Source organism: Pistacia vera, unplaced genomic scaffold (assembly GCF_008641045.1).
Source record: "Pistacia vera cultivar Batoury unplaced genomic scaffold, PisVer_v2 Contig811, whole genome shotgun sequence".
Lineage (NCBI taxonomy): Eukaryota > Viridiplantae > Streptophyta > Magnoliopsida > Sapindales > Anacardiaceae > Pistacia > Pistacia vera.
The window spans coordinates 53,711-79,835 of NW_022196681.1; the positions used below are offsets into that span (position 1 = coordinate 53,711).

The 26,125-nt window shown below is 36.7% G+C and overlaps 5 protein-coding genes across 8 annotated transcripts; 3 read left to right on the forward strand and 2 right to left on the reverse strand.

Moving 5' to 3' along the window:
* Nucleotides 1-2,732: 2,732 nt before the first annotated feature.
* LOC116117480 (alpha-dioxygenase 2) lies at nt 2,733-6,283 on the forward strand. 3 transcript variants are annotated; one of them, XM_031403501.1, is made up of 10 exons: nt 2,733-2,843; nt 2,946-3,206; nt 3,734-3,883; nt 3,969-4,102; nt 4,212-4,425; nt 4,546-4,691; nt 4,891-5,118; nt 5,288-5,490; nt 5,579-5,822; nt 5,904-6,129. In XM_031403501.1, exons 1-10 carry the CDS (start codon nt 2,751-2,753, stop codon nt 6,127-6,129), a joined length of 1,899 nt encoding a protein of 632 aa, XP_031259361.1. In that variant the 5' UTR covers nt 2,733-2,750. The 3 variants fall into 3 exon arrangements, with proteins under 3 accessions (XP_031259361.1, XP_031259362.1, XP_031259363.1); XM_031403502.1 differs by lacking the exon at nt 2,733-2,843 and having other exon boundaries at nt 5,904-6,283; XM_031403503.1 differs by lacking the exon at nt 2,733-2,843 and having other exon boundaries at nt 3,085-3,216; nt 5,904-6,283.
* Nucleotides 6,284-6,686: 403 nt separating this feature from the next.
* On the forward strand, nt 6,687-10,257 carry LOC116117489 (exonuclease 1). Its single transcript, XM_031403511.1, has 11 exons — nt 6,687-6,768; nt 6,888-6,924; nt 7,062-7,236; nt 7,344-7,422; nt 7,715-7,909; nt 8,026-8,140; nt 8,393-8,493; nt 8,835-8,932; nt 9,035-9,127; nt 9,341-9,546; nt 9,647-10,257. The coding sequence occupies exons 1-11, from the start codon at nt 6,691-6,693 to the stop codon at nt 10,207-10,209; spliced, it is 1,740 nt and encodes a 579-aa protein (XP_031259371.1). The 5' UTR covers nt 6,687-6,690; the 3' UTR covers nt 10,210-10,257.
* Nucleotides 10,258-10,327: 70 nt separating this feature from the next.
* Nucleotides 10,328-14,086, reverse strand: LOC116117483 (beta-glucosidase 44-like). Of its 2 annotated transcripts, XM_031403506.1 has the most exons (11): nt 13,563-14,086; nt 13,406-13,464; nt 12,652-12,727; nt 12,488-12,559; nt 12,307-12,394; nt 11,873-12,125; nt 11,653-11,768; nt 11,174-11,391; nt 11,035-11,066; nt 10,842-10,944; nt 10,328-10,713 (listed from the first exon to the last, which is right to left on the reverse strand). In XM_031403506.1, exons 1-11 carry the CDS (start codon nt 13,795-13,797, stop codon nt 10,436-10,438), a joined length of 1,530 nt encoding a protein of 509 aa, XP_031259366.1. In that variant the 5' UTR covers nt 13,798-14,086; the 3' UTR covers nt 10,328-10,435. The 2 variants fall into 2 exon arrangements, with proteins under 2 accessions (XP_031259366.1, XP_031259367.1); XM_031403507.1 differs by lacking the exons at nt 12,488-12,559; nt 12,652-12,727; nt 13,406-13,464; nt 13,563-14,086 and having other exon boundaries at nt 12,255-12,325.
* Nucleotides 14,087-16,483: 2,397 nt separating this feature from the next.
* Nucleotides 16,484-21,333, reverse strand: LOC116117481 (crooked neck-like protein 1). Its single transcript, XM_031403504.1, has 9 exons — nt 21,096-21,333; nt 20,872-20,943; nt 19,247-20,430; nt 19,082-19,147; nt 18,465-18,609; nt 18,163-18,381; nt 17,515-17,734; nt 17,195-17,393; nt 16,484-16,816 (listed from the first exon to the last, which is right to left on the reverse strand). The coding sequence occupies exons 3-9, from the start codon at nt 20,398-20,400 to the stop codon at nt 16,705-16,707; spliced, it is 2,115 nt and encodes a 704-aa protein (XP_031259364.1). The 5' UTR covers nt 20,401-20,430; nt 20,872-20,943; nt 21,096-21,333; the 3' UTR covers nt 16,484-16,704.
* Nucleotides 21,334-21,685: 352 nt separating this feature from the next.
* LOC116117482 (actin-interacting protein 1-2-like) lies at nt 21,686-25,824 on the forward strand. Its single transcript, XM_031403505.1, has 6 exons — nt 21,686-22,162; nt 22,375-22,536; nt 22,834-23,020; nt 23,751-24,173; nt 24,449-24,856; nt 24,964-25,824. The coding sequence occupies exons 1-6, from the start codon at nt 21,768-21,770 to the stop codon at nt 25,219-25,221; spliced, it is 1,833 nt and encodes a 610-aa protein (XP_031259365.1). The 5' UTR covers nt 21,686-21,767; the 3' UTR covers nt 25,222-25,824.
* The last annotated feature ends 301 nt before the right edge of the window (nt 25,825-26,125 follow it).

Consider the following 26,125-nt stretch of genomic DNA (forward strand, 5'->3'; position numbering starts at 1 on the left):
CCAGATCTACGCATTACGACATATATCCGACGGGTTTGTGTCGTAATGCAATTTTTCGGCCAGATCCCAGCTATGGTGGCCAGAACCTGGTACTGCGGGTGGCGAGGGTATTTTTGTTATTTTATAAAAATTTTATATATTGGGGTATTTAGTCAAATTAGCAAATCTAAGGGGTTTTTTAGAAATTTTTAAATTTATAAAAAACTAAAATATCAAACTTTCAAGGGTATTTTAATATTTTTACTATTATCAAGTGAAAATCACTAACAGAACATGACAGAAGGTACCTATTTATCATTTCAAAACCTTTTAAGTATCAACTTGTCGTTTCGCAAAATCTTGAGTATGCGTAAATCTTTCGGCCTAACTAATTTATTATGATGACATAAGCGTTTTCGAAAGGGGGTCAAGAATCAGTTTTTTTTGTTTGTTGATAAAATTTGTGGAAATGGGACAAAGGGAATTGATGTTAGTATTTGAAATTAAGTTGTATCAAAATAAATACTCTCATTTATTATTGTAGAAAAGAAATCAAATTATTCCACGTCAATCAATTGCTATTACTCTTGAATATTGACTTTGTCATTAAATGAGACAAATATTTTATTCAACAAATATGAAAAACAGATAAGAACATTTGTCTTCTTGAAAACTTGATATTTACAAATCAAAACCAAAATATTAAAGAAACAGAACACGAAATCGAAAACCTCAGAAAATGGGTATCGAAGAACCACTTGTCATAAATGTATTATAGGGATTGGGATAAGCATATCTTGTAGCTAATAGTAAAATCTTGTAGATGCATACTCAAGCTAAGCGTCAATATCACTGAATTATTGATGGGTTGGGACCATAGTGTAAAATATCATTCTATTATATTTTTTTGAATGATCGGGAGTGTTGGAGTCAGCTTACGCGCATCTCAGCTAATCTCTCAGAGCCCTGAAATTGATAATCGGGTAAATCTTTTCAGTAGTCACCTCTATTAGCTATCCAAGTAGATCGAATTTATGACATCTTAAATAATATATTAAAAAATCATAATTAATCGCTGAACTGCTCATTTTTATTGCCCTCATCTGTTTGATAATATATTGAAAGAAATAATTTAAATAATATTATATATACAGCTTCAACTCTAACATAAATTTCAGCAACCATAATGCTGCCATGTGATTGTTCACCAACAGGTCACATTTTATCACCTTCAATCAATTTTCCTTCAGAGGAGTTGCCGAATTCAAAACGAATACAACTGTTCTTGGATTCTAATATAATTTTTAGCTTAAAAAAATAAAATTAAAAGAAAGAAAGATTTTCTCATAATCTAAATAGAAAATTGAGATAAAAAATCGTCTCAACCATACACGGTCAGAAAAAACTTTAAAAAGTTTATATGGACTTTCTCAAAAACACGAGCCTTACGGTTTTGTTTTCAGGCTTCAATTGTCATCCTCGTAAGATGTGGGACTTTTTCATAACAACATTACACAAATTTTATCATTATTTAGACTTTTATAGAGAGATAATATTTATAAATTTTGTGCAATGCATCATGCATGGATGATAAGGCCCCAACAACATGCTTTGAACATGAAAAGAGGGAGCATTGATTGGGCGCATTTCAATTGCTTTGTTTTTTACTCCATTTTATGGGCCGAACAACTTACACCTACCCAAGGTTTGCCGTACTGATAAATTGATACCCAAAAGGTTTGAAAATAACAAACTGATACTTTCCATCATGTGCTGTTACTGATTTTCATTTGCAAAAGGATAATACAATAATTTTATGTACAATCACCAAACTTTATTTGAGAAATATTAGTCTATTTTTAATTTATTTTTAGACCTGTTAATTTTATTAATTTTATCAAATACCCCTAGAAAAATTAACAAAAACACCCCCATCCACCCATACTTGCCAGATTCCGGCAACCACCGCCGGTGGTAACCGGAATCTATCACAACGGTCTACACCACCACTGAAAATTACTGAGAAATGACGATCAACAATGGTAAAATCTTAGCCATCTCTGACAGGCAACGACAACCACACCTTTGGCTGTCGTTGATAGCCAAAAATGGACCTTTGCGACAGTCAATGGCCACATTTGATCTCAGATCTCGCCTTTTTCGGCCATACCGGTGGTGGATCTGGTCGGAAAAGGCCATATTGACACGTTACGACATAGATCCGACCAGATTCAGGTGGTGATAGCCGGAATCTAGCACTGTGGGTGGTGGAAGTGTGTTTGTCATTTTACAAAATTTTTATATATTGTGGTATTTAGTTAAATTAGAAAACCTAGAGGGTTTTTTATAAATTTTTAAATTTATTAAAGACTAAAATATTTAACTTTCAAGAGCATTCTAGCACATGGGGGAAGGTACCTATTTATTATTTTTAAACTTTTTGGGTATCAATCGTTATTACATAAAACCTTGGTTACCACCCCCCTTCTTCTTCTTTTTTATGCCCTCTTTTCTTGTGTCGAGAGATAGACACGTTCCACTAAACAACAAAGCACCTTTATATGTAAGGTCCTGCTTATCCTTTGACATAAAAATATCTCATATCTTTAATTATTGAGTGAACTTTAATAATAGGAGGATAAAATGTAATTAAAGTAATAAATGAGGGGTAAAAAGTAATTGTACAACTCTAATCTCATCAACTTTATTCTATAAAACCAGCTCTACACAGGGAGTTCACATTAGAGGAAAAGTTCACACACAAAACAGCCATGGCTTTCTTCTCTCTTTCCTTCTTCAAAATCCATCCTCAACTCTCCAAAATAGTTGCTAAGATGACTTTCTTTGACGCTCTGCTCTTTTATGTTAGCACAAACTCTTTCTCTTTCTCTCTTAATAAATTTCTTTTGAACTAGAATTCTCTTTTGCCTGATGATCAACTGTTTATTTGTGTATGTGTTTTATAGATTGTACATTTGGTGGACAAGCTGGATTTGTGGCACAGGCTGCCAGTGTTACTGGGGCTGGCGTACATGGGGATCAGAAGGCACTTGCATCAACGTTACAATCTCTTGCATGTTGGGGAAATCAACGGCCAGAAATATGATACAGAGGAGTTTTGTTATCGGACGGCAGATGGAAAGTGCAATCACCCTAGTGATGATACTGTTGGCAGCCAGGGAACCTTCTTTGGCCGCAACATGCCACCGTCTTCTTCAGCTTATGGGGTAAGCAACAGCAAGCTCCTCAAACTTAATTAAGATGAATAGCGTTTCATGTGAGTGTTAAATTTATTTACTGTGAGATTTTTGTTTCCCATTGACAACTGGCTAGCGCTATTAAAGAAACATATCGTGGAAGACTGAAAAAAGGTGAAACTTAAGAGTTAAGATAGAAAATCTTGTATTGGAAGTAAAAAGAAAGAGAAAATTGACTGGAAACAACACGTAACTAGGGCAATTAAAAGCAGTACAAAGAACAGATAATGCATGAGGAATTGAATAATGAAGCAGAAGAGTGAAGTGTTCAGAGAGTGTCCATGCGCTGACCACATCTCACAACTCTGAACCCACTTTTGCATTTAAAACATTAGCCTTGGGATCTCCTACATAACGACAGCAGGGCAGTCACCCATTTTTATATGTCTAGAACAAGTTTTCTTAAGAATCAAGACCTGTCTGCAAAATTCTGTACAAAAATGTAGAAAGGAAGAGTCTCAAATTAATCTGTGATTGATTAATTTTTCAAAATACAGTTGCTGGATCCTCACCCAACAGTGGTAGCCACAAAGCTTTTGGCAAGGAAAAAGTACATAGATAATGGGAAGCAATTCAACATGATAGCTTGCTCTTGGATACAGTTCATGATTCATGACTGGATTGATCATTTGGAGGACACCAAACAGGTATTAATTCATTTGCATACACTAATTCAATTCTGAATTTGGAAACAATTCTGAATTGTTAATCTGCATACATGATTCATTACAGGTGGAACTCACAGTTCCTGAAGATATTGCAAGTAGTTGTCCAATGAAGTCATTCAAGTTCTTCAAGACCAAAAGGGTCCCCACTGCTTCACTTGATATGAATATTGGCTCTCTAAATACAAGAACTCCTTGGTGGTAATCATTTATATATGATTCTATAAGTTAATTAACTTGTAGTTATGGCAAGGTATATTAATTCTCTGTGTTTGGTATTTTAATTATTAACTTCTTCTGGCTTGAGCAGGGATGGCAGTGTAATTTATGGAAATAACGATGAAGGCATGAGAAGGGTGAGGACATTCAAAGATGGGCACTTGAGGATAACAAGAGATGGACTTCTTGATCATGATGAGAAAGGGATTCCTATTTCAGGTGATGTTAGAAATTGCTGGGCAGGCTTTTCCCTTTTACAAGCCTTGTTTGTCAAAGAGCACAATGCTGTATGTGATATGCTCAAAGTAAGTTATCATTTTTTATTTCTTATGCGTCTGTTGTTGAAAACAATGTAAACGAGAATCCAAATGCAACTTTTTTAGCTGATAAATTACTGAATTGCTTTCTGGTTGATTGATTTTTAGGAGAATTACCCTGATTTTGATGACGAGAAGCTCTATCGACATGCAAGATTGGTGACTTCGGCTGTCATTGCTAAAGTTCACACCATTGATTGGACTGTAGAACTTTTAAAAACTGATACTCTTCTGGCAGGAATGAGGCTCAATTGGTAAGACTCTTTGTGGAATATTGATTTAGTCTAGTGTAAAAGGGAAAAAAAAAAATCCTGTTCAACTGTTTATGCAGCTATATTGGTAACATTATACCATATTGTAAGTAATTGTTGTTCAAATCTGAGAGTATATATGCAGATTTTGTGATTCTCTTATGTTAATAGCTGTGCAAATTTATGCATTGTCTTTGTGCAGGTATGGGTTACTTGGAAAGAAATTTAAGGATTTATTTGGGCCTATTTTGGGACCAATACTAACTGGATTGGTTGGTCTTAAGAAGCCAAGAGATCATGGAGTTCCGTATTCTCTTACAGAGGAGTTTGTCAGTGTATACAGAATGCATTGCCTTCTACCTGACGAACTCATAATAAGGGATATCAAATCCACAGAGCCGGAATATGAAAGCCCTCCTATACAAGAAGAGTAATTCTCTTTTACTTCTCTCACTCTGTGCGCTTACTCACTCGTGTGAGTGCATGAATAGATCAGAATTCACAATATTCTTTTATTCATGCAAATGAAATACAAGTACCTGTGAGATATAAGTCATCTGCATTTTCAAATTCATTAACTGCTACTGATATATTTCTAGGGTGCCTATGAAGGAAATGGCAGGAAAAGAAGGCGAGAGAAGGCTGTCAAAAATTGGAATGGAGCAAATGATGGTATCAATGGGTCACCAGTCATGTGGAGCTCTCACATTATGGAACTATCCATCATGGATGAGAGACCTTGTTGTTCATGATATCAATGGGGAGGATAGACCAAATCGAGCTGATATGGCTGCCTTAGAAAGTAATTAATCAAGATATCCATACTTGAGCTTCTCTTTTGTTTCTCTTTAGCCTTAAGTTAATACTAATTAAATTGTTGTAATAATCAGTCTATAGAGACAGGGAGAGGGGAGTTGCTCGGTACAATGAATTCAGAAGAAATTTATTGATGGTTCCTATAAGCAAGTGGGAAGATCTAACAGATGATGAAGAAATCGTTAAAGCTCTCCGCGAAGTATATGGAGATGATATTGAGAAACTTGATCTGCTTGTAGGCTTACATGCCGAGAAGAAGATCAAAGGCTTCGCGATAAGTGAGACAGCTTTCTTTATCTTTCTCCTAATTGCATCAAGGTAAATTTTGTTTATTTTGCATCCTGTGATTAGGATTTTATGTTAACTTCCTTGTGCTGAAAGATAACCAATGGTGTTCAGGAGGTTAGAAGCTGATAGGTTTTTCACCACCAACTTCAATTCCCAAACATACACAGAGAAAGGCCTGGAATGGGTTAACAAGACTGAGACTTTGAAAGATGTTATCGATCGCCATTTCCCTGACATGACGAGAAAATGGATGAGATGTTCAAGCGCATTTTCAGTCTGGGATTCTGAACCTAATCCGAAAAACTATATCCCTCTGTATCTCCGACCGGCCACCTGATCAGTACTGTTTGAAGTTTTGATGACAATGTCAGTAGCCTTCTTGTAGAATTTGCGTATGTATGTATGTATATGTAGCTTTCAGGATACTAAAAGGCCATAGCATTTGTTGTATGCCAGATACTCTTAATAAAATTCAATCTTATTTCTATCCACATCTCTCACCAATCTTAAAGATACAATTATCATGGAGCTTCCTTGAAGGTCAAGGAGGTCAATAAAAATTATGGGGAGGTTATTGAGAATTTTAGAACTACAGAGGAGTAGTAAGATTATATGAAAACTTAGGTAGGTTTCAAAAATTATCCATTTGGGAAGAGGCGCGGGGACAATGCACGGTAGAAAAAATTCAATCCCACTTCACTTGGCGGTAAAATAAGACTGAAAGAAGGAAATTACCAAACTGTCCTAAACATAGACTAAATGTTTAAGGGTGTTTTAATTAGCCGCCGCCATTTGCAATTCTTCCCGCCATTTTCTCGGCTTAATATTTATTCGTATATTTTACATATAAACCAAAGCAAAATTACAACCTAGAAATAGAGTAAAATCATCACAAATAATGGGCATAAAAGATCTTCTCAGATTCATGAAACCTTACATTAAACCCATTCACATCAAGAAATATGCTGGGAAGCGGGTCAGTTTAAACCCTGAATCATTTCTTTGTTGCATTTGCTTTTCATTCGATTTGATATCAATTTTTTTTTCTTTTTTTTTTTTTTTTGGGAAAAAAAATCATTCTGGGTTTATTTGCAGGTGGGTATTGATGCATATTCATGGCTTCACAAAGGAGGTAATGGTTTTTTTTCCTTCTTTTTACAGGGGGTTTTGGTTACAATGTAGATTTATTAGTTTTGGAAATTTTAAAAATTTATCAGAAATCTTGAAGAAAAGTGTCTGAGATTTGTTTGTTCTTGAGAAATTTTGCAGCATATTCATGTAGCATGGAGCTTTGTTTAAATTCAAAGAGTGAAAGGAAATACCAATACTTGAATTATTTTATGCATCGAATTAATCTTCTTCGACACTATAATATTACACCGGTGGTTGTGTTTGATGGTGGAAACATTCCATGTAAGGCTGTCACGGAGGACGAGAGGCACAGGCATGTAGTTCACATACTTTGTTTTGTTTTGTTTTTTTTCCTTTTGCGCTTTACCCCCTGTGAAATTTTAGGAGGTGGCATTTAATGTGGTTTTGTTGATTGTTTAGGAGAAGAGAAGCTAATCGTGATTTGGCTATGGAAAAACTTAAACAAGGAAATGTTAAAGCTGCTTCTGAGCTCTTCCAGGTAATTAATTCATAGTGAATCGTTTATAATGAATTGCATCTCGGTGTTTCTGATGACTATGATATTTTTTGTTTTTGGATAAGAGTCTAGATTAATTACACTGCGACAATATCTAATTAGGCCATATGAACACAATGTTAATGTGTTTCATAGCTTTTAAAAGGGTCTGAATGTAGACAATATACTGCTTTTTGTTCAACATTTCTCTAGGAAGAAATTGTTCTCTTGTAGTATTAGGTTTCAGAAATTTAATAGTTGTGAATTCTTATGTTTGATTTTTTTAAACTTGTAGAGAGCAATTAGCATCACTCCAGCCATGGCTCATCAACTGATTCAGGTATTGAGAACAGAGAACATTGAATTTGTGGTAGCCCCATATGAGGCTGATGCTCAGTTGGCATACCTGTCCAGTCTTGAAGTAGAGAAAGGTGGAATTGCGGCTGTGATTACTGAAGACAGTGATCTAATAGCTTATGGTTGCCAAGCTGTAAGCACTTCCATGAAACTTTGATACAGTGAAGATGGAGGTCTCTTGCTCTCCTGATGACTTCATCTTCTTTGTTTCTTATTGAAGTTGTTTTGATTTGCATTGCCTGCCAACAGACTGTGTTTAAGATGGATAGACATGGCAATGGCGAAGAGCTTCTGCTAGACAATGCTTTTGAATCAAGTAATGGTACACCATCCTTCAGGAATTTTGATCAGGAATTATTTATAGGTGAGATCAATGAGACACCAAAAACTTCATTTAGTTTCTGTTTCTTGTGATGATCATTGCCCTGCATTTTCACAGTGATCTGTAAATGTTCCTCTTCTTTTGCAAGTCATGAAATTTGTTTCACTAATGGTCAAATAGAAAGTAGAAACATATTCTCTATTACATTTTCACATTTCATGAGAAACACAATACTTTTATCCTTTTATTGACACAGTGAATTGAGAACTGGCTTATGTTGCCATATTTCCACAGGCATGTGTGTGCTGGCTGGCTGTGATTTCCTTCCTTCAGTTCCTGGAATTGGTATTGCAAAGGCATATTCAATGGTTTCCAAATACCGAAACTTAGATCGTGTACGTATCTCTAAACCTCTTCAAGAGAAGATATAAACTGAATAGGGTGTGCCGCAGGGCTCTTTTTCATAACTACTATTAAAGGATCATCAACATTTGACATGTATCTAAGAATGTGCAGATGTGAATATCCTGGAGGTTTTCCTTTCCAACATGTTTTATTTTTTAAAACTTAATGATCTGAAAAGGTTGAATTTTTCTGGAAATGTTTTGAAGGCTATCGGAGTTCTTTGATAAAATGCATATGATTTCATTAATTGTTAATTACATCACTCAGAACTCCAGGTTTACAATCTCATGTCATTACTTGGAAGTTATTGCTAGAATGGCTTCATTTACAGGTTTTGTCAGTTTTGAAGATTGATAAGGGTTGTCAAGTGCCTGAAGATTACTCCAAATCATTCAGAGAAGCAGTTGCAGTATTCCAGCATGCCCGAATGTATGTAAAGTGCAATATTTAGGCTAGTTCAATAACCCAGTGCTTGAATTTTAGAATCATTTTGCTTATATTTGATGTATTGACTTTAAACATTATTTCTAGATATGACGGTGACGCTAAGAAGCTTACACACATTAAACCTCTTCCACAAGAGCTTCTGGAGTCTCTAGCTGGAGAGCTTGATTTTCTTGGCCCGTATCCTTTTTAATCAAATAGTGTCTTGGATTTTTAGTTCAAATTAACTGTTTTCCATTGTTAGCATTTGATGCCAAGCCATGTTCATTTGCCTGTTGCCGCCCAGACGCCACTTTTCGTTCTTAGACATTGGCATTGATACTGCAATTTAGTTAAATCTTAAAACTACAATAAGCAATATTATTTTTTCTTGACCGTGGTGAATTATATCAGAGAAATCCCTCCATCAGTAGCTGCTGCAATTGCTGAAGGACACTTAGACCCGGTAAACATGGAGGCTTTTAATTGTTCTCCAAATTCTGAATATCGTCATGGTCATGCTGCAATCCAAACTTCTAAGAAACTCCAGAAGCCTGAAATTACTACGGAAACTGGGTTTATGGTATTTTCTTCACAAAAGACCATGGAAGAAATTACAGGCAAGGTCTTTAACCCAAGGTCTTCTTTAATAACAGAAATGTGTATCTTGTGTTTCTTTAAAATATAATTATCAGTGGCTCACTATGTTATAGTTTTCAGTTGTAGATACTCAAATGAAGCAGTATCCGGTTTCATCTAAAAGGATGTATTTCAATGAAGGCACAGCTCTCCAGAAATTAGTTTCGCCATTACAAAGTCAGGAAACAGTTGAAAATACAGTGGTTTCTGATGACCTTCCATTGAAGGTTCCGGACAATAACCCATTCAAGAAAAGGAAACTTGATGAGATTCACTTTAACCCATTAACGAGCATTAGTAAAGAAGATCTAGTTGTGACTGGGGATGAAAAGTTGGAATTCTTGTGTGCAACTCCTGATTGTATTCTACCAAAGGTTTCTGAAAACATCCATCCTAGGAAACGAACACATAATGGAAGTCACTTGGATCAGAGAGAAGACGCTGCTGCACAAGTTTCTGTGGTGACTGAGGTGATAAGTTCTAACTTGTTTGATACAAAGCAATCACAAGAAAGTGTGAATTCAAAGCCTAAAAGGTTCTCTAAAGGGAAACAGAGAAGTAAAACTAAGAAGACAGAAACTAGTAATAGCAACAATTCTGTAAATAAGAGTACCAGTATCTTGAATTTCTTTTCTCGAGTGTAATCTTTTAATTCTTCAAGTTATTTATAATGAATGATTATCCAATTTTTTGCGGCTACTGGAGCATTTTTGCAGTTTTATTAAGTTGGTAAGCCATGTTGCAGTTGCAGAGGAAAGCAAAAACAAAAGGCAAAATAACCATAAATTATCTAGGAGATTTATTAGTCTGATAAGGGGACATGTTTTTTTCACCACTTGAACAACTAAAACATGAAAACATTCAAGCTACTTAATGCTTGTTTCTTTTAAGTAGTTGTTTAAACCAATAGGCAGACATCTTCGGATACCTCTTCAGATTGGTGTAGTCAACATAGACAATGCCGAACCTTGCAGTGTAGCCCAATCTCCATTCAAAATTGTCAAGCAACGACCATGCAAAGTAGCCAACAACATTTGCTCCATCATCAGCAGCCTTCTTCAGCTGAGTCAAATATCCCTTGTAAAAGTTGATCCTTGTGGTATCATGTAATCCTTGCCTGAGAGTGACATTTCCTGGATCATCCATGCCTGCTTAACGCATAGCAACAATATAACAGTCAAACCGGTTGATTTTGTTTTCTCTTCACACTTGCATAAACCCAGCAAAACCTTCTAGGATTTGATACAACATAAAAACAACATTTATTGATTCATACCATTTTCGGACAAAATGACGGTAGGGTTCTTGTAGTGCTCTTTTATGTACATTAAAGCCTTGTACATTCCCCAAGGTACATTGTAGAGCCAATAAGAATTTGCCTGCAAATGTTCAATTCATCATAAAATGAAACTAAACTTATGATTTCTGCATTAACAAGTGATAAAACACGTAATGGGGAAAGAAATTACTCTTGGACCAATTGGTACTCCATGTTTCACATCTGCAAAGTTCACAAGAAACTAATGTTTAGCAATAGGAGCAGGTCAGCCACAATACAGAATTTCATTCTTTTGTTTTTTTCCCAAGAGAAAGAGATAGAAATCTTACAAGCAAATCCAGCATTCCAATCCTGCTGATAGCCCAAGTTCTTTGAATTTTTTTTAAGTGGATCATACATGTAGTATGTGGTATATTGGTTAATTCCCACAAAATCTATTGATCCCTTAACCATGTTAACCTCTTCTTTGGTGAACTTGGGTAGCCTTTTGCCAACTATATTTTGCATTGTTTTCGGGTACTCACCATAAGTAAGAGGATGTATAAACCTACAAGAGGCCAGCCATTGTCACATACTTTTGTGATTCTATTTGAATTTCTACGTTTATTAATAATGTTTTCAGTGAATTCATGCAATCTTGTTTGAATTTCCTGGGCTTATACAATTCCCAAACTATTCTAAGAATGAGAAAAATAGATTTTAAAAACAGGCCTATCATCAACAGTAGATCCTCATACATCTACAGCTATGGTCAAAAGTATTTGATCACAAGTCTAAGTTATCTATGAAAAGGCACAAAATATTTTACCATCCAACATGAAAATCTCTTGCTCTTTGCGCTGCATAGTTGTCTGCCTTTGATCTTGTAAGAGGTTCATACCAAACAAAATCCAAGAGAATTCCAATCCTTCCCTTCTGCTTTTTCTGAAATTGTACACATTTCATAAATTAAGATATGTAATAGCATGTTCTGAAGAAATAAATTAATACCATTTGACTCGATAAAAGATAGTAATTGCTAATATTACCTGATACTTTTCACGGTATCTTTGAACTGCAGCTCCATGGGATAAAATCAAATTATGGGCAGCAATATAAGGCTCTGTTGCAGAATTGCCAACTGTACAATTGCCAAATGCTTTTGAACACCTCCCAGGAGCAAAGAAGCCGTTGTCATAACCAAGAGCAGCCACCACTCTAGGTTCATTAAATGTCATCCAATTCTTTACTCTGTCTCCAAATGTCTTGAAGCAAAAATCCGCATAATCAGCGAAGTCTTTCCTATATAGTTTGAAACATTTACCCAAAACTTAGATCTAACAAAACAAGATCTAATTCATTGACATTAAAACTCGATAGATATTTGTGTGCATGCAGGAGTGCATAGAATCTCATTCCTCTAAGGAGTACCATTAAAGTATGAGGTTTGTCAACAAAAGTTACCACTAGTCTTATCACTTACACCACTTTCTCACTAAGCAATCCATTGTACTTCTTCTCAAGTGCTTCTGGAAGATCATAGTGATAAAGATTTGCATATGGAGTAATACCTACAAAGATTTGCAAGGTATGAAGGTCTAGTACTCGATAAAAGAATTGAAACTAAAATAAGTTTCACTGGCATAATGTTCATTGAGCTTTACCTTTTTGGAGCAAGTAGTTAATCAACCTATTGTAGTATGCAACTCCCTTCCAATTAACTTTTCCAGCTCCATCTACATCAAAAATGGGATGGAGCGAAGGTTAAGGCTGGCGATTATTTTAGTTTTCATGTTAACAAATCAATAAAGCTGATAAAAATCATTACCTGGGAAAATTCTGGACCATGAAATTGAGAACCGGTATGCATCAAAATTCAGATTTGCCATGATATCAACATCCTCCTGAAACAGCACAAGTGGATTCTAGATTTTCACATGTAGAACAAACAAGCCACATATATTACTATTATTGTTAGTGCTGTCAAAATTTGATGTAGCCCCAGAAACACAATCTAACAACAAATATGTTTTTTAGAGTAACATTTCAAAATTTATCAGTTCTTTAAATCATATTTTTTGTTTTGAACAGAGCAATACAAGAGAAGTTGATTTTACAGTTACATTAGAAAGATTACAGATTAATTAGTGATATTAATAAACATCACTAAGATGCTTTTAAGGGTCTTTTGTTAAAGCCCTACTGAGGTTAAATGCTTTGCTTTTTTCATATAAATACTTCAAAAGCACTTTATAGAACATCCCACAAAGTGCTTTTAGAAGTATTTAAAGAATCTTTATTACTAAAAAGTAGATCCTTTTAGATACACTTGTCTTGAAAAGGTACTACTGACCATTCAAAAGCAAATAAAACAAAATGATGATCACGGGGTCTCTGCCAAGACCACATTGGGATTTTCAACCTCTTGAAATTAGTAGCAGAATTGGCATCAAAACTCCTTCCCAACATCATCTCTTCCTTCTTCAAACTTACATTTTTAAAAGAACAGCTGGAACTCCAAATACTTGGAAATAATCTTAAATTAAAAGAGATGAATGAAGAATAAAAAAAAAAGGACTTACTTTGTAACGGTGATACTGGTCCACCGCAATGTCACCAGTACCATTGTTGGCTACAATACCTGTTCACCAAAACCAGAACAAATCTTAGCATCGATCTCTCAGTAATTGGGTGAGAGTTAGCATTTAATAGTAACATTAGTAGAGTTAGTTGAGTTACCGGGTTTTTTAATAAAAACATCCCAAATGCTGGGGCCACGGCCGTCCTGGTTGGCCATGCCTTCGACTTGATAAGCAGAGGTGGCAGTTCCGAAGAGGAAGCCTGTGGGGAAGGCGTCTCTGCTGAGGCCGCCTGTGTCGAAGTGGACGGTATCAGGATGAGAGGCTCCATTGAGCTCCACTGTATCAGCAACACAGTGGATAATAAGCAGCAGGAATAATGGAAGGGTCTTCATGTTGAAGAAAGAGAGAGAGAGAGTGAGTGAGTGGCTGAAGAGTGAGAGTTGGGTAGTGCGTATATAAAGAAAAGTTGGAACTTGTCTTAGAAAATTTGCCAAAAAATCTGTAAAGATATTATGGGTCAAATACAGTGGTTGGTTTTAGTTTAGTTCTGGCTTTTAGTCACTTGTCCAGTGCACTACCGACAATATCAATACAGTAATTCTCTTTCTCTGTAAGTCTGTATCAAACCAAATCTTGCTATTTAATGTGTTAATCTGACAGAAACTCGTTGCACCTGCAATATGCATATGGCCAGTAGGGTGTAATATAAGAGTCTTGTATTAAAAAGTGGGCCAAACGACTTACGTATACCCAAAGTTTATCGAAACGATAAGTTGGTATTCAAAAAGTTTTAAAATGATAAATAGGTACCTTCCATTATATGTTGTTAGTAATTTCTGTTTGTTAACAATGAAAAGACTAAAATGCCCTTCAAGTTTGATATTTTAGTTTTTTAAAAATTTCTAAAAAACCCTCTAGGTTTGCTAATTTAACTAAACACCCCCATATATAAAAAGTTTGTTAAATGACAAAAACACCCCCACCAGCTGCGGCCAGATTCTGGCCACCACTGCCGGAATCTGGCCAGAAATTGCGTTACGACACAGACCCAGTCGGATCTGTGTCGTAACGCCCCGATCTAGACTTTTTCGGCCAGATCCGTGACTGATCTGGCCGGAAAAGACCAGATCTATGGCCAGATCTGGCCATCTACACCGCAGATGAAGTTTTGCGGCCACGATGGCCAGACCTAGCCGTAGATCTGACCTTTTCCGACCAGATCACCCACAGATCTGGTCGTCGAGGCAACAGATGGAGTTTTGCTGCCTCGACGGCCAGATCTGGTCTTTTCCGGCCAGATCAGTCACGGATCTGGCCGAAAAAGTCCAAATCGGGGCGTTACGACACAGATCCGACGAGGTCTGTGTCGTATAGCAGTTTCCAGCCAGATTCCGGCGGTGGTGGCCGGAATCTGGCCGCAGCTAGTGGGGGTGTTTTTGTTATTTAACAAACTTTTTATATATAGGGGTGTTTAGTTAAATTAGCAAACCTAGGGGGTTTTTTAGAAATTTTTAAAAAACTAAAATATTAAACTTCAAGGGCATTTTAGTCTTTTCACTGTTAACAAACAGAAATCACTAACAACACATGACGGAAGGTACCTGTTTGTCGTTTCAAAACTTTTTGGATACCAACTTATCGTTTTGACAAATCTTGGATATGCGCAAGTCGTTTGGCCTAAAAAGTGTCTAGAAAAGGGTGTTTAACAGTAAGCAGATCTTATCTTTAAGGAATTGTCAATGGTGATAGGTGAGGAGATGCAGTATAATTGGAAATCAACATCTTAATCGAAGAGAATAGATGACAGATCCGAATTGGAAACCAAAGGAAAAAGACAAAGGGAGTCAAGGGTCTTGAGCTTATGCTTATGCGTCCTTGTAGTAGATCTGTGTCCACCATCTTTATTGCAGCCGCAGGCAGGCAGGCCGCACCTCCTTTTGGACCAACTTATCATTCAGACCCACACCCACACTACAATAATTGCATTCCTAATGATTCATTATGTCAAATAAAAAAAGTAAACCCAAGATAAAGCTTTAATTGACATTTGGGATAATCACAACTCCATAGATGAAATGTCACAGTATATGTAGGACCATTGAGTTAGTGGTAAAGATCATTTCAGCCAAGGCCTATTACAAGATATTTGATTCGTTATACTTACATCTCTGTCTGCCCACCCACATCATTTATCTTAGTTTAACTTAATATTATCCACCACTTAATATAAGGTTCTTCTCTTTCATTTCCGCATTTTTTCTTCTTTTTCTTTACGAAATTTGACATATAAATTGTTCAGTGTTACCAAAATCAAGTTTTGCACCTAATTTTTGGAAAAGGTGACACAAAACTGTTGCCAGATAAAAGAGGAGTCAAAAAGACTGGGAACAGTGGGTGTAGGAGGAATTGGCTATGGCTGCCTGAGACTTTGTCTAAACCATTCCTGTTGAAGAGATGCCAATTGAGTCTTGAGATTTCTTGCATTTTTTTGCATCATTTTGGATTAAAGTGAGGAATGACCATGAGTGCTTTGTTTTAAAAACCAGATTGGACTGGGACCTGACAATTTCTCCTGTCCGGTCCAGGTCTTACAGGGATTTTGTAATATTTCAAAATTATAAGAGTTAATTTATAATTTTATAGGGGTGTTTGTAGATATGTCAAAAATATAGGGATTACTTTGTAATTTTTTAGGGGTATTTTTGAAATAAATAAAAGTTTTAGGGGCTAATAAACTTTTTAGGAAAATTTTTATAATATATTAAAATTTAAAGGATTAATATATAATTTTAAAAAAATAAAATTGTTAGTGACATCATCAATCCAACCGACCGGTCTAACCGGTTGAACCGATTGACCCATGACCTTGACAACAACACAGGTTGCCCTCCGATCCAGGTCTTAAAACAGTGCATGAGTGGTTCAGGCTAATTGGAGCAATTCGTGATGAAGCTACCAATTTGGTTTTGTAATCTGATGATTAACATGTTAAGGTCCTGAAGTTACTGAGTCAATATATATAATTTTTGAATATTTTAACATGTGATTTAAATAGAGAAAGAATCTGAGCCCTCATAGTTTTAATTTTTAAAAACATTTCATTTTGAAATTAACAATAACCCATTTCCGGCCCGGGTGCCTCATTTCTATCCTTAACAAATCTATGTTCCGATAAAATTCTAAAACAGACTGGGCTTGGGCTCCCATTTGGACATTAAAATGTCCAGTGGACTACCCACACATTGCATTTACATAATAAAGAACAAGCACACAACCAGCACTAACCCAAAATTCTTCTACTAATCATCAGAAACTATCTTCTGTTTCTTCCATCTGTATGCAGCCTCTAATATCTTCAGATTTGTAGTCTGCGATTCCTCAGGGAACAGATAGTCGATGTACTCTTCATACCTGTTCATAAAAAATTTCGCATTAGTTATCGAGAACAACGAAGGAAAGCTTATAAGCTAACTGAACATCAACAACAATATACTTGTCCACAACACTAGTCGACTAATTAATAAGTTTCGAGAAAAATGAAGAAACAAAGAAACTCTTAAAAATATTTCAGTCCCCATTACTAAGAATATGCTTATCAGATCCAGAGAAATACCAATAGTTATTCAATGAAACTGCATGTTGCAATATTTTGGATTCAAGAGAATGTTGAAAATGCATCATGCACAACAATTACAATGGTTGCATGGGATAAAACCAATTGGTAAATCCTAAAATACCACAACAATTATGGTAACTAGTAAGAATGTATAGAGTGAATAGGTTACATACCCAGCTGACAGCCCATCATCAATGACTATTTGCCTTCTCTTCTTAAGTTTCTTTGGTAGCTTAACCTGGACTAAGCTAACATCACCAAGCTCACCAAAGCTACTCTCCATGTTCAACCACTCTTCCAACAACATAGCCCTTTCTTCCTTTAATTCAGGGGCTGACGTTCTAAAATAGTTAACTGCCTTCTCAAAGACTCCTGATGAAGATAAAAGTAGATGTCAGACAACTATTCAACTAGTGAGAGATTTTAGAATAATCACATTAATAGATAAAAGTAACAAAAATGATAAGCATGCTCAGGAATAAGAATCTCTTACTCCTTGCATTCTGAATGCATTGCTTCTTTTGTTCAAGTAAATCTTCCTGGGCATCATCTTCTGCCAACTCTGAGCCCTCAACATCCTCCTTCATAGCAGAAGCCTCAAATTTTGCATAACTAATCCACACCTTCAAGTGTTTTGTACGATCCAAGAGTCTCTCATAAAGAGCTCTCGTTCTGTCAAACTCACCTTCTGATATCTCAAAGTCGATATATGCCTGTAATACACATTATTATCATTTTATTGTACATGATTCTCATAAATGTGCATGTCTGAACTTCATAGTGAACAATTCATCTTCTGACATGACAGGTATAAACAAAAACCATTGTAACAGTTCAGCTACTAGTCAAAGATTAGTGCTCTAATACAATTGACCATTTATCTACTACAATTCACCAATATTTAAGCTTAATTCTGATGATGTACAGACCTATAATAGCATAATTTGTAGATCACATATCTGTAGGGACAATAAATCTTAACAGACTGTCAAAAATGACTATACAGCACAGATGAAGATAAAAATGTTAACAACGTAAAATATTCTTAACTGCTGTCTAGCCAATATTGATCCAGTCCAGCACTCTAGTAAAATAAAAGCAAACACACTATGCATAAGCACATAGATGGATAGAGAGGTACCTTCCACAACAACTCAGGCATATCCAAAGCCGGCTGGGCAATTGCAAGCTCAAAAATAGCCCTAGCTCGCTCTGTTTCATCCAAAGATCTCTCCAGTTCTGCAAATTTGCTCCAAGCATAGCAGTTCTCTGGTGACCATTCCAAGTACCTTTCATAAAGCTTTCGGCATCGGTCCATATTACCAAGCTGCAATTCTATTTCAATGTATTTTTTAAATATCTGCACTCAGCAAATAAATCAGTGAGTAAATGTCAAGTTTAGGAGCTGAAATTCATCCAAACTTTGACATCAACAAAAAACACCTTGTCCTTAGGAGCTTGTCCAATTGCATTCCCTAAAATTTTCCGGGCACCATTGAGATTTAATTGCCGTATTTCAAACAGGGCAGCCAAGAGCCAGATCTTTGCAAAGGAAAACTTCTTATGAGGAATTAGCTTCAGGCACTCGCTGTAAAAGTTAGAATTAAATGTCAAAATCCTTCTTCAATCCATGAACAAGCAGAAAAAATACAATTCAAACAGTACAGGGAAATACAATTTAATTTAGACTTGAAATTTGTCGCTACTACTTCTACAAGATACATAGTTCAGAAAGAAGCATATGTTAAAACATCCAAATTATTGCACTGTCAAAGGCAAGCAAGCTCAAATCTAATGGGTTGAATGCTTCACAGGGGCTAAGATGTTAGTTTGGAGATAGAGAGTAAAGTTTAAATTCTGCCACACTGCTGAAAAGTCCAAGAACTAATTAGGATACATGTTCTCGCAGTTTCTAAAAAAATATTCCTGTATAAATTCTTTTAAGAACCTCTTGAGAAATTGAAGAAAAGAATAAGAAATTGAATAAACTTCCTAAACAGCATAAAAGCAATGAAAGAAACTATGAACATAAGAAGTTATAAGAAGTTGAATACACTCACGTATACACATCTCTTGTCCGTTCCATATCTTCCGCATCCAGTTCCTCATACAGTGCATAATTAATCCTAAAATTACAAAATAAAATAAAATAAAATCAACAATCACAGTAGAAAAAAAAAAAAAAGAAATAAAAACAATAGCAGTACACCAACTCGAAAAATTACCACAAGTATATATATCTTTGCCAATATCTCTTCTCCTCAGCTGGTGGCACATTAGCAATCGCGCGCTCATAAACCTCCCTAATCCTTCCCTTATTTCCTACACTCTCTTCTAACCTAATGTAGTCAAACCATGTGTCATAATTCAGTGGATTCTTTCTCACTTCATCCTCATATTGAAACCTCCTCTTTCCCACAATAGCATCCTCAATCCCTTCCTTATCTCCATACTGTTTCTCAAAGGCCACAAACTTTCTATATAAGTCTTCAGCCCTGCCCTTTGGTATATGATCCAATGCAAACTTATAAATGCATCTAGCACGCTCTGTCTCCTTACATCTCTCCTCAAACTCTGCAAATGCAACAAACAACAACTCAGCCTCTTCGTCATCTGCCAATTTCTCCACTGCACGTTCATAAACATTCCTTGATCGATCAACTTCTCCATTTTTCATCTCAAACTTGGCATAACGAATCCATGCTGTAACTTTTGGGTGGCACTGAACAAACCGTTCGAAAATCTGCCTAGCACGGTCAACTTCATTATACCGAAGCTCAAATTTGATATATGACAACCACCCTTGCTGATCAGGCATCCAATTCATCCACCTTTCAAAAATCTGCCTAGCTCCAGCAACATTCCCAAGCATTTCTTCCATGTGAATATATTTATACCATAGTTGATCCACACGTGGTAACAATGTGACTGCACGGTCCCAAACATTCCGTGCCCTGTTAATGAACTTGTTCTTCATCTCTACCTCAGCATACTTCAACCAAAGAGTGTGGTTCCGGTAATCAACTTCCAACGCACGTTCCCACACGCTTCGAGCACGCTCAAAATCTTTCTGAGACTCCTCCCATTGCGCATACTTAATCCACACACTAATGTTCCAGCGCACTCTACGAATTAAATCCTCAAATTCCTTCCTCTTGCGAAGACGATAGTCAGCAAGCTCGGTAGAGTCGGTGATTTTCTGTTTAGGTGGCCGGATTTCAGCCTCTTGACGTTCCCGAGCTTCACGTAAAATTTGTTCAGCAGTGATTTGTATCGGAGCTGGGGTTTTGTTCTTGACTCGAGTAGGACGTGGTAGTTTCACCTCTGTGTCCTTGCGCGTGAGGTATCCCAGAGAAGGATCCGCATCTTTAGATGCCATGGCGGATAAATTTTCAGCTGAATGTACCTGAGCAGAACACAAAGATAAAGCTTAAGCTAAGTCAGGAAAAGGGCATCATGTTGGGCATTGGTTACAGAAAACGCAGCTTTTCAATTTCTGCTAGGGTTTAGCCACCAAGCATCACGTTCCTAGGGACAGAAACCTTCAAGCTCTAAGGCAATCATAGTAATGCCAGCATGGTGCTTTTTATAAAAAAAATGTTGGGGTATTATTGGCAATGATGTTTGTGTGGGAGTAGGAAAAGGGTGAACACTAACTTGTTAAATAGTTTTCAGCTACTTAAATTGATTTAAAGAATCCACAGAAATTGAACTTGAAAGCCATTTAATTGCAAGAAAAAAAAAAATTAGTCCACCCATATTCATATAACAAAACATATTCATGAACATGACTAATAACCTGAAAACTACAAACTGAACTCAATAAATCAAAATCCGTAGACTAATTTACCTTCTTCTGCTTCCTTCCACCAGACTTCGCAGGCTTTGAGGAGGGAGGTGGGGCCTTATCCTTCTTCGGTGCCTGCCACGATAATATGAACACAAAAATTTTCCATTATAAGAGAAAAATGACATGCTAACACTTAAGAAATAAAATAAAATCAGTTCAAAAACTTCAGCTTCAGCTTTCACATTTACCCTTTCAAATATCAGAGAAGGAGAAGGAGAAACTACCTGCAGCTTAGCCGTGAAGAAGAAGAAGTGCAGGTTCAACTTCTCGCTATTACCTTCGCCGGAGAGAATGGTAGACTTGAGTCACTTGACGGCAGACTTGACGAATGACGAGAGAAGAGTGAAGACAGAAGAGAACGACAAACAGGAAATCAATAGCGAAGTTGAACGGATCTAGAAGAAGAGAGGCGCAAGCTTCAAACCCAAACACCCAATTCGATTTTCCCCAAATGTTTAATCGAATTGGGAATTTTTTATTTTAAATAGAAATTACTTAAAACACCCCCAATGATACTAGTTTTTTTAACCCCGGTTCCTAATTCCTAAACCTGTTTCAAGCAGGATACCTTATTTCCGGTTCCGGTTCCGGTTTCGGATCAGAAACCGAAACCGATATTCTTAAGAACCGAAGGCGGGTATCTATTTTTCTACGACTAAAATTTTTAGAAATTTTCAACTAGTAATGACCTGACTTTTTATGAACTCAACCAATGGTAGCGTTACACGTACATCCCGTACCCTAAAACCCCAGTGATCGTCTTCGTGTACACCACTCACAAAATCTCACTATAAAACGCCACCGTTTTAAACTCGCTACTCTTTTCTCTTTCACCAGTCCACCTTTTCACACTTTCCCTTTCACAACTTTCGCTTCGAACTCACAAAGTTCCGAAAATGCCCCCACAGCTAGCTGAAACCTACGCGTGCGTGCCGTCGACGGAGCGTGGCCGAGGAATTTTGATCTCCGGCCACCCGACTTCCGATTCCATTCTCTACACCAATGGGAGATCAGTAATTATTCTTGATCTTGAAAACCCCTTACAGGTCTCGATCTACGGCGAACATGCATATCCGGCCACCGTGGCGCGGTTCTCGCCCAACGGAGAGTGGATCGCATCCGCCGACACGTCGGGGACCGTGCGGATCTGGGGGGCCCGTGACGAGCACGTGTTGAAGAAGGAGTTTCGGGTTTTGTCGGGCCGGATCGACGACCTCCAGTGGTCTCCCGACGGGATGAGGATCGTTGCTTGTGGCGATGGGAAGGGGAAATCGCTTGTTCGCGCTTTCATGTGAGTTCTGTGAACATAGTTCACTTATATATTTGAAAGTTATAAACTGCTTTAAGATTTCATGATAAAGTTATAATGCTTACTTACTTGTATATTTGAAAGTCATAATAGCTCCTTCGCGCTTTCATGTTCTTTACATTAATGATTGAAATCTGCTTTATTCTTGTACTCTTGCTTCCCAACTAATAGTCTGTGAATGTAATGTTGAACAGGTGGGATTCTGGCACTAATGTAGGAGAATTTGATGGCCATTCAAGACGTGTTCTTAGTTGTGCTTTCAAGCCAACAAGACCATTTCGCATTGTAACATGTGGAGAAGATTTTTTGGTGAATTTCTATGAAGGACCACCATTTAAATTCAAATTATCTTACAGGTTTGTCATAATTGGTTTACTGGCATAACAGTTTATGGGCAATATGTTTGACATCCTCCCTTTTGGGAATATGATAGTTTTGCATAATATGTGCAAACTGGTAGAGTTCTGTGTTTGAATTTCTCCAAATCTTCCCTTGATTGCATAATATGTCCACTAGAATGACTGAATCATTATGATAGTAACCGGAAAGGAATACGACTGACATAGCAACTGTTGAAGCATTTTTTAAGCTTTTCATTGTCCTTTTTCTTCATATTACTGCATCCTCTGAAGTTTTGGTTGATTTTTTTGCAGTGATCATTCGAATTTTGTCAATTGCGTTAGGTTTTCTCCTGATGGCAGCAAGTTTATTAGTGTAAGCTCTGACAAAAAGGGTATAATATTTGATGGAAAGACTGGGGGTAAGATTGGAGAGTTGTCCTCTGAAGATGGTCATAAAGGCAGCATTTATGCTGTCAGCTGGAGTCCTGATGGTAAACAGGTTAGCATCTAAATATACATTCTAATTTCTTAATGTGCCAGAGGCCTTAGTCAGATTAGATTTTGACTGTTTAAAATTTGCAAATAACAAGAAAAAAGATTATGTTGTAAGGTGAGATTTTTTATGCAAGTAGAATATCTCATCATGCCATTTTATTTTCTTCAGAAAAGTACTACAAGTACATGAGAATGTGTTAGGATCCCACATTGGAAGGGAAAAGGGTGTGCATGTGGGTTATAAAGGGCTTGGGCACCCTCCCTTGGCAAGCCGGTTTTTCTAGCAAAGTTTTACCCAAGCCCACAAAAGGCCCACTATCCAGCCCAATTGCTTGAGTTGTTAGATGGGTATCTATCATAATGATACCCTAAGCTCTTCATTCTTCTTGTTTCTTTTTGTTTTCTTCTCATGCTATTGTGTTGTGTTTCGTGCTGTTTGTATGTGTACATTGAATTTAGTGAAATAGAGTTCGTGTCAGAAGTAAATGCTTCAACTAATTAGGAAGATTAAAAAGAGATGTTTGTTAGGTTGATAAAATAAATATGTTAAAATTACTCAAATTGGCAAAGTTATCATTCTCAATTTCAGAGATGGGAATTATTATCTGCACAAATAAAAGACAATTTCATTTGCCTTCTTCTTACCTGCAGTATTATACGTGTTTGTACCTCCTTCTTGCTTTAAAAACATTATTGGAATCATACTTACATTCACTGGTAAATTTTCTTTTTAGGTGCTGACAGTGTCTGCTGACAAGTCAGCAAAAATATGGGAGATCTCTGATGATAATCATGGAAAGGTAAAGAAAACATTGACTCCTCCTGGCTCCGGTGGAGTGGATGACATGCTAGTCGGATGCCTTTGGCAGAATGATTATCTTGTCACTGTTTCTCTTGGTGGCACAATCAGTATATTTTCAGCAAGTGATCTTGAGAAGAGCCTGCGGCAATTATCTGGACACATGAAAAATGCTACTTCATTGGCTGTGCTTAACAGTGACCCAAAAGTTATATTGACTAGTAGTTATGATGGGTTAATTGTTAAATGGATTCAAGGAGTTGGATATAGTGGTAAATTGCAGAGGAAAGAGAATTCTCAAATCAAATGTCTAGCTGCTGTTGAAGACGAGATTGTTACATCTGGATTTGACAACAAGGTATTAACACTCAAGTTTTTTGATCTTATTCGGGACTTTAATACTTGATTGTTTACATATTTTTTGATTTGTCAATTGAAAAGACTAGGAATAAGCTTCTCAGATTTGTCTAGTAGCTACTTAGTGCAACTTTTATTGATGATTTTTTCTTTTTAAAGCAGAATTCTTATTAAATTTTGTTATCTTCATTGAATTTTTCAATTTCAATAGAAACGGACTCCTGTGGGGTCTTCAATCTCTAATGCTTTCCTGTGCTTCTATTTCCTATAAGCCAGATATGGAGAGTTTCTCTACAAGGGGATCAGTGTGGAGATGCAAATTCCATTGATATTGGCAGTCAGCCAAAAGACTTAAGCCTTGCCCTTCTCTCCCCTGAACTTGCTTTGGTCACGACTGATTATGGAGTTGTTATGCTTCGTGGTGCAAAAGTAGTGTCAACCATTAACCTTGGTTTTGATATGACAGCTTCTGCTGTTGCACCTGATGGAAGTGAGGCCATTATAGGTGGACAAGATGGTAAACTGCACATATACTCAATTACAGGAGATACGCTTGTAGAGGAGGCTGTCCTTGAGAAACACCGGGGGGCTGTTAGTGTCATACGCTACTCTCCTGATCTTTCAATGTTTGCGTCAGGTGATCTAAATCGAGAAGCCATAGTCTGGGATCGTGTCTCTCGAGAGGTAATTATTATAAAATGTTGCCATTTCTTGTAGAAACAGTTAAATGCTTTTTATAATAGCTGGGTAATGAAATTTGATAAATGTTAATTACAAATGGTCTCTTGCAGGTGAAGCTTAAGAACATGTTATACCACACTGCACGCATCAACTGTCTTGCTTGGTCTCCTGATAACAATATGGTTGCGACTGGATCTCTTGATACCTGTGTTATAATATATGAAGTTGACAAGCCAGCATCCTGCCGTATGACTATAAAGGGTGCTCATTTAGGTGGGGTTTATGGTTTAGCTTTCACTGATGACCACACTTTGGTTAGTTCTGGTGAGGATGCTTGTATCCGTGTTTGGAGGGTGACCCTACAATAAGGATGATTGCTAGACGCCCATGTAGCAGATAATCCGGTCAAGATTTAGACTTTTGGTGAATTCAAGTTGATTTTTTGGCTTTAGTTTGTTTGAATTTTGCTTGCCATGGAGTGGAAGGAACAAAAGGATACTTCTACTACCAGGAACCGAACATCATACTAGCACTTTTGCGACTATTTGGGTTGTAATCCAAATGACTCTATGGATGGAACAGTTCAATTCACAGACAGGCTAGACTCATGGTCTTTTTGCAGTGCGGAGTTTTCTTGTTGATTGCAGTGAAAACCAGGCGTTTCTTCAGTGTTTACAATTGTTCTAATTGCAGTTTTTGGCACTCTCATCTACATCCATTTTGGTGGAAGAAGAAATTTTAAGCCTTATAGTTTCTGTCATGTAATTTTGCAGAATTTGAACTATGGCTGCTGATGTGCGGTTTACGGCAAAGAAAGGATTCTGGTTCTGTATTTTTTCCCCAGTTTGGTTTCTTGGAAGAGGGTGATCTTGTAATTTTTGAAAATGTATCAGAATTTGCAAGTTTTTCATGTATCAACAAATGGTGTGTAGCTTTTGTAAATTGAAAATTTCTTGTTTATTTTGTCTTCATCAATGCTAGAAGCCATTAAACTCAAATGCATGGTATCAAAACCGTTCATTTCGTGAGTCGGCCAAATGGGCCCTGATAAAAGAAATGGGCCATTTAGGTGTAACATGGAGAAGAAACCACGGTCCATTCATGTCTTAAGATATCTCCATTTTTCACCTTTTCTTTCTTTGTCTTATTAACTTTTCATTTTTCTATTCTACAATGTTTTGAAAAAAAAAAAGGGTTATTATTATTTTTAGTAGTTTCCAATTGTGCTTTCACATTTATAATTCTCCTAATCTACGTTTTTTGTAATCATGG